Source organism: Enhydra lutris, unplaced genomic scaffold, assembly GCF_002288905.1.
Source record: "Enhydra lutris kenyoni isolate GAN:26980312 unplaced genomic scaffold, ASM228890v2 scaffoldscaffold26, whole genome shotgun sequence".
NCBI lineage: Eukaryota > Metazoa > Chordata > Mammalia > Carnivora > Mustelidae > Enhydra > Enhydra lutris.
Genome location: NW_019154110.1, coordinates 2,114,196 through 2,121,735, shown reverse-complemented (window position 1 = coordinate 2,121,735; position 7,540 = coordinate 2,114,196). Strand labels below are relative to the sequence as shown.

General features: G+C 48.0%; 1 protein-coding gene across 1 annotated transcript in view; it reads left to right on the top strand.

Moving 5' to 3' along the window:
- LOC111151510 (double C2 domain beta) overlaps window positions 1–6,329 on the top strand; it is a 28,867-nt gene extending 22,538 nt beyond the window's left edge. The window contains exons 7-9 of the mRNA XM_022509540.1: window positions 4,502–4,583; window positions 5,418–5,514; window positions 6,184–6,329. Of these exons, the coding sequence (XP_022365248.1) occupies window positions 4,502–4,583; window positions 5,418–5,514; window positions 6,184–6,320 (316 nt within the window). The 3' untranslated portion in view covers window positions 6,321–6,329. The remainder of the gene's footprint in view (window positions 1–4,501; window positions 4,584–5,417; window positions 5,515–6,183) is intronic.
- Window positions 6,330–7,540: the final 1,211 nt, after the last annotated feature.

The following is a 7,540-nucleotide window of genomic DNA, read 5'->3' as shown; positions in this document are numbered from 1 at the left end:
TTTCTTTCTTTCTTTCTTTCTTTCTTTCTTTCTTTCTTTCTTTCTTTCTTTTTTTTTTAAGATTTTATTTATTTATTTGAGACAGAGATCACAAGTAGGCAGAGAGGCAGAGAGGAGGAAGCAGGCTCCCTGCTGAGCAGAGAGCCCAATGCGGAGCTCGATCCCAGGACTCTGGGATCATGACCTGAGCCGAAGGCAGAGGCTTTAACCCACTGAGCACCCAGGTGCCCCGCCTGGGATTCTTTTCTTAATTTCTCTTTCTGCTAATGCACTATTAGTGCGTAGAAATGCGACAGATTTCTGTATATTAATTACGCATTCTGCAACTTCACTGAATTCACTTGTTCTGGCGGTTCTTTGCTGGACTCTTTGGAGTTTCCTCTGTATAGTGTCATGTCACCTGCTAATAGTGACAGTTTTACTTCTTCCATAACAGTATGGATGCCTTTTCATTTTTCATGTGATTGCTGTGCCTAGGACTTCTAGTACTGTGTTGAATAAAAATGGCAGGTGTCCTTGTTTTGTTCCTGATCTAAGAACAAGTGCTCTCAGGTTTTCACCAAACGTGATGTTAGCTGTGGGTTTGTCTTGGAGTGTCTTTGTCTGGTTAGGGTATCAGGCTAATACAGTGCTCACAGAATGTATTGGGAGGCTTTCCTTCTTCCATTTTTTGGGATAGTTTAAAGAGAATAGGTGTTAACTCCCCTTTAAATGTTTGGTAGAATTCACCTGCGAATCCATCTGGTCCTGGACTTTTGTTTGTTGGGAGTGTTTTTTTGATTGCTGATTCAACTTCAGTACTAGCCATCGGTCTGTTCAGATTTTTATCTTTTTCATTAGTTTTGGAAAATTGTATGTTTTTCAGAAACTTATTGATTTCTGCAAGGTTGTCTAATTTGTTGGCATGTAATTTTTCATAGTAATCTCTTGTAATCATTTGTACTGTGGTCAGTTCCTTCATTTCTTTATTTTCCTTTTTTCAAAAATTATGTTAGTCACCATACAATACATCATTAGTTTTGATGTAGTGATCCATGATTTTTTTTTTAAGATTTTATTTATTTGACAGAGAGAGATCACAAGTAGGCAGAGAGGCAGGGAGAGAGAGGAGGGGAGGCAGGCTCCCTGCTGAGCAGAGAGCCCCACGTGGGGCTCGATCCCAGGACCCTGGGATCATGACCTGAGCAGAAGGCAGACACTTAACGACTAAGCCACCCAGGTACCCCTGATTTCAGTCTTCTTAAATGTAGAGTTTTTTAAGTATTTTTTTTTAACTTGAGAGAGCAGGGGGAGGGGCAGAGGGAGAGAGAGGAGAGAGAGATTCCCATGCTGAGCGTGGAGCCTGACATGGAGGTCCATCTCACAACCCTGAGAGCATGACCTGAGCTAAAATCAAGAGTCAGATGCTTAACTGACTGAGCCACCCAGGCACCCCTTAAATGTTTTATGGCCTGACAGATGATCAGTCCTGGAGAATGTTCCATGTGCATCTGAAAAGAATGTGTGTTGCCTTGTTTTTGGATGGAAAGCTCTGTACATGTCTATTAAGTCTGTCTGGTCTAATGTGCCATTCAAAGACACTGTTTCCGGGCACCTGGGTGGCTCAGTGGGTTGAGCCGCTGCCTTCAGCTCGGGTCATGATCCCAGGTCCTGGGTTCGAGCCCCACATCGGGCTTTCTGCTCGGCAAGGAGCCTGCTTCCTCCTCTCTCTGCCTGCCTCTCTGCCTACTTGTGATTTCTCTCTGTCAAATAAATAAATCAAATCTTTAAAAAAAAAAAAAAGACACTGTTTCCTTATTGATTTTCTGCCTGGCGATCTACCCATTGATGTAATTGGGGTGTTAGTCACCTACTATTATTATATTACTTTCTTCTTTATGTCTGTTCATATTTGCTTTATGCACTTAGACGCTACAATGTTGGCTACATAGATATTTATAACTATCGTATTTTCTTGTTGGATTGACCCCCCTCATCATTTTAGAATGTCCTTGTCTCTCGTTAGTCTTTGAGTTAAAATCTATCTTGTCTGTCAGTAAGTATTGCTACCCCACCTTCCCCCCTACTCCTGCTCACCCTCAGCCCTGCTTCCATTGGCATGGCATATCTTTTTCCATCCTTTCATTTTCAGTCTCTGTCTTTAAATCTGAACTGAGTATCTTGTAAACAGCATATGGATGAGTCAAGTCGTTTTTATCGATTCTGTCACCCTGTCTTTTGATCGGAGCATTTAGACCATTTAGACTTAAAGCCATTGCTGGTAGGTGTGCACTTACTGCCATTTTGTTAAGCATTTCCTATCGGTTTTTGTGAATTCCCAGCTATTGATGACTGCCTACAGCTGCTAAAGAACAGGTTTTTGTGTGGATCTGTCTTCATTTCTCTCTCCCACCCCAGCTTCCTTCAGTACCTATTCTGTAGTGTGTTTATATTGAACTAGTGTTATTTATGTAACAAGAATCAGTAACGAGATACCACATTCTGCCTTTCAAACCAGCAAGGATTTTTTTTTTTAAATACCTAGAAGTCTGTACCTCTAATTCCCTTAATCTATGTCACTATCCCCTCCCCATCCTCTCCCTCCCCTCTGGCAACCACCAGTTTGTTCTCCGTTTATGAGGATGATTCTGCTTTTTTGTGCATTTGCTTTGTTTTTCAGATTTCATACAGAAGTGAAATCATAGTATTTGTTTGACTTATTTCACTTAGCATGACACCCTCTAGGTCCATCCATTTTGCCACAAATAGCAGTATCTCATCCGGTCTTACGGTTACTGCTGCAGTGGCTGTGCATGTGTGTATACATGTGCTTATACAAACACACCTACATATGCTCTGTGTGTACAGACACATACATGTATACACACATGCACATATGCACCATATCCTCTTTATCCATTCAGCCGTCATTGGACACTTGGGTTGCTTCCATCATTTGGCTGTTACATATAAAGCTTCAGTAAACACAGGAGTAGATACAGCTTTTTGAATTAGTGTTTTCATTTTCTTTGAATAAATACCCAGTAATGGAATTTGGTGCTTCTAGTTTTAATCTCTTGAGGAGCCTCCATACTGTTTTCCACAGTGGTTTTCCACCAATTTACATTTCCCAACAACAGTGAATGAGGGTTCCCTCTTCTTCACACCTTTTTTTTTTTTTTAAGATTTTATTTATTCATTTGACAGAGTGAATGAGCACAAGCAGGGAAAGCAGCAGGCAGAGGGACAGGGAGAAGCAGGCTCTTGCCTAGCAGGGAGCCCAATGCAGGGCCTGATCAGAGGACCCTGGGATCATAACCTGAGCTGAAGGCAGATGCTTAACCATCTGAGCCACCCAGGCACCCCTCCTCTTCTCCACATCTTCGCCAACACTGACATCTTGTCTTTTTGATACCGGCCATTCTAACTGGTGTGAGTTGGTACCTCATCGTGGTTTTGATTTGCATTTCCCTGATGATTATTGGTTTCATGTATCTGTTGCCATCTGTATGTCTTCTTTAGAAAAATGTCTATTCAGGTTCCCTGCCCATTTTTAAATCAAATTATTTGGGGGTTTTTTGATGTTGAGTTGTATAAGTTCTTTATATATTTGGGGTATTAGCCCCTTGTCTGATAAAACATTTGCAAATATCTTCTCTTATCCGTTAAGTTGTCTTTTCAATTTATTGGTTTTCTTTGCTGTGCAAAAGCTTTTCATTTTAGTGTATCCCCACTAGTTTATTTTTTGCTTTTGTTTCCCTTGCCTGCGGAGACCATCCATAAATATGTTACTAAGGCTGAGGTTCAAGAGATTACTGCAAACCAGCAAGGATTTTTAAGGCAACGATAACTCAGCTTTGTTGACAGCACTGTGCCTCATTTATATGGCCTTTTCAGAAGACAGTTTTGCATAATGAAGGAAGAAGTTTGATACATGTGTGCCTTAGAGTGGGTAATTTCACTTCTAGGGACTCAGCCATTCAACAGATATTTGCTGACCTACCCAGTGTACTGAGCCCCCAACAGGGTGCCAGGTGTAGTTCCCCACCCCCAAAGCACTCTCTAGTGTCTCTTCAGGGACAGGGTAAGAAGTTCTGCAAAGAACTCCTGTCCCGGCTTCTGAGTACCAGCCCTATGCTGAGCAGCTGTGTGACCTCAGGCAAGTCCCTCTACCTCTCTGAGCCTCTCTAACAAGGGACCAACTCTGCTAAAAATGTTTTTCTGGTGGGAAACGAAAGCTTTATGAAATTAGACTTCCAGAAACAAGGAAAAACCTCCAGGGAAGAAGGGGACTCCGTGGTTAACTTCAGAAATAGGTGTGGACAGAAGTCTAGGTGACAAAGGAACCACTTGCTTCTCCCACGGCAGCTGACCACTAACCTTTGCCACAGAGTGGTGCTGGGGTAGCTTATGACAAGTAGGAACAGGAGGCCCAGGGAACAAAAAGCTCTTCCAAGCCCTGCTGGCTCCAGCTGTACCCATAGCTTCTCCCCACACTCTCATTGGTTGGTTATAATTCCAGATACCTGAAGCCAGATGTGGACAAGAAATCTAAACATAAGACAGCAGTAAAGAAGAAGACCCTGAACCCTGAATTCAATGAGGTACAAGGGGCTGGTGAAGCTGCTGGGAAGCTGCTTGCTCTCCCCTAGGGGTGGGGAGACTGAGGGGACTGGGTTTTCCAAGGGCTACTGTGGGAACCCAGAGGTGGGAGGGGTCACCAGGAGAGAACTTGCCACCTGGGGCAGGAGAGAGACAGGCCAGGGTGGTAGAGATGGAGGGGCAGGGAAGCCTGCAAAGCTCTTCCGAGGACCAAATTAATAAGACGTGGCAAGGTAGGATGTGGAGGGGGGATGAGGGCACCCAACAGCAAGAAGGGAGGTGCAAACGAGATGGAGAAAGCTCTGGGTGGGATGGGAGAATGTGAGATGCTCCAGAGCCTTGAGGTCTGGTCCAGATGGATCCACAGGTCCTCAGCCTGGGGAGCAGATACATCTGGAGAGGAGCAGAGGGGCCTAGGGCAGAGCCGAGTGACTGAGTGAAGGGGATACCAGATGTCAGATCATCCCAGGAGCCTGTGGAAGACAGAGTTGCACAAAGAAGGGAGTGGTGAGCAGAGTCAGACCCAAGAGAGATCAAGCACACCAAGGCCAGCACGTGTGTATTGATCTGCCAATAACCAGGCTCTTGGGAGATGATCTGGAGAGAGCAGCTTCACTGACAGAGAAGCAGGTAGGAGGGTAGGGGACTCTGAGGACCCCAACCAGACTCTCAGGCAGAAGCGGGTGGAGTGGGTGAGAATCTACCATTGTCTGACCACCCTCCCCTCCATTCCTCTCTCCTTCCACTCACGTATCCCCTTGCCACACCTCGGAGCCTTCCTGTCCAAGTTCCAGGCCCTGTGGTGCTGACCCTGACTCTCTTCTTCTGGCCACCAGGAATTCTGTTATGAGATTAAGCATGGGGACCTGGCCAAGAAGACCCTGGAAGTCACTGTTTGGGATTATGACATTGGAAAATCCAACGATTTCATTGGTAAGAGCACACAGTGAGAATGCTGTTTGGCTTCATGGCCTGTTCTGGGTTCATAGAGGGCAGTGGCCCTGAATCCAGGCCATAGCCCCTCCTTTCCTGGCCTCTACGGCCCCAGCTTTCCCTAGACTATCTGCCCTCAGACACAGGGGTCCTCAGACCTTATCCAGCCTAAATCCATGTGACAGAGGAATAGAGAGGCCTGGGAAGGTCACACAGAAGTCTGTGGTGGGGCAGTGGTGAGAGGTGATGATGGTCAGTGCTTTGGCCTGTACTCAGCCCCTGTGGCCCTGAACTCCTGGTCAGTTTCATGGCTGTGCATAGTAGAACTGTGCCCAGCCCTTGGCCCTTAACATAGGACATTGTCCTTCACCCCCTCTCCCCCCGCCCATGCATCACTCTGGTCCGGGAGAGGGGAAGGACAAGATCCCAGGGCCCTGACTGGGCAGGGGAAGAGGAGGCAGGCTAAGAGTGTGGCGTGTGGTCAGACCACTGCCCACCCTCAGAGTCTGGTGGGCAGGGTGGAGAGTAGAGCCTTGGCATACAGGATCTGGAGAGGGTGGTTTTGGGGTAGGGGCACTGGGTCCAGAGGGACAGTCTTACGGGAGAACTTGTCTGCGGGCCCCTGGGAGTCACCGTGTCCCCGCTACCCACTTGGCTCTGTTTTTGCAGGCGGCGTGGTTCTGGGCATCAACGCTAAGGGTGAGCGCCTGAAGCACTGGTTTGACTGCCTGAAAAACAAGGACAAGCGGATAGAGCGCTGGCACACGCTCACCAACGAGCTCCCAGGGGCTGTGCTCAGTGACTGACCAGCCCCCCACCTGCTGCCGCACCCACCCCTGCCTGTCTCCTGGCCCAGCACCGGCCTGGCCCTGGGCCTCCTCAGCTGCCACCAAGGGCCTCGGCCCTCATCTCGGGGGAGAGCCGGGGTGCCTGCTCGGACACTGAGCCACTGCGGCCCCTGCTTGGAGGCTGTGGAGGGCTCAGCCACTCCTAGGGACAGCAAGGCCAGAGAGCTGGGCCTGCTTTTGGCACCCACCCCAGGGAAGGGAATGGGGTCGTCCAGGGGGTGAGGGCCTTACTGGAGGTCAGCAGTAAGTCACGGGGACCCCAGGCTGAGAGAACAGGAGTGCAGGGGCGCTTTGGCAGGGCCAGTGAGAACTCTCGAGAGAGACATTAGGGAGAGGGGCATGGGGGGGAAGGAGATTTGGGAAAGCGTTCCCAAAAGGAGGTTCTTACTACATCTGTTCATCTCTGGCATTACTGGGCAGGTGGGAAAAAGCTGACCCAAGAGCAGGGAGTATGGTAAAGTTCCAATTTTACTGAACATGGGCAATTGGCAAGCACTTCACTCAATGATGCAACAACCCGTTGGAGATGAATGAGACCCACGGCCTGCCTCTGAGTTCCTTGTCTAATCAAGGAGCTAAGAACAAACCACTACAATGGGGAATGAGGAATACCAAGGCCAGGCTGACATACCTGTGAGTGCCATGGACTCCAACTCTGCTGAGAGGCAGGGAGGGCTTCCCCGAGGAAGTGATGCTTCAGCAAGGTCTTGAAGGGTGAGTGGAGTTTCTGGGCAGCCGAAGTGTAAGGGCAATGTGTGCCGTGGGAATGATCTGTAAAAGCCTAGAGAGGAGAGGATGGTGAATGGGCTAGGGTCATTGTGCAAGACCTGGGGACTCATGCTGGAGACAGTGTGTTAGGACAGGAGTGGAGCTTAGAGGTGACATCGCCCACCCCTGCCTGCCAGGCCAGCCCCAGCTCATAGCTTTGGGGGAACTGAGGGAAGCACTGTGGTGAAACTGATCTTGGGGCAGGGTTAAGTTCAGTCCTCAGACCCAATTCTCCCACCTTTAATCTTTCTCTTCCCAAGGAACCTGGAGGATGGATCCTGCCTCTCAGCTTAAGCATGAGGTCAGCTGTAATCAAGAAAAGGGTCCCCAGCCCCCCCCTTTTTTTTTCATGAAAAGAAGCAAAAAGTCCTCATCTTGACCCTCTTCTTCCTTTCAACCACCCCTCACAT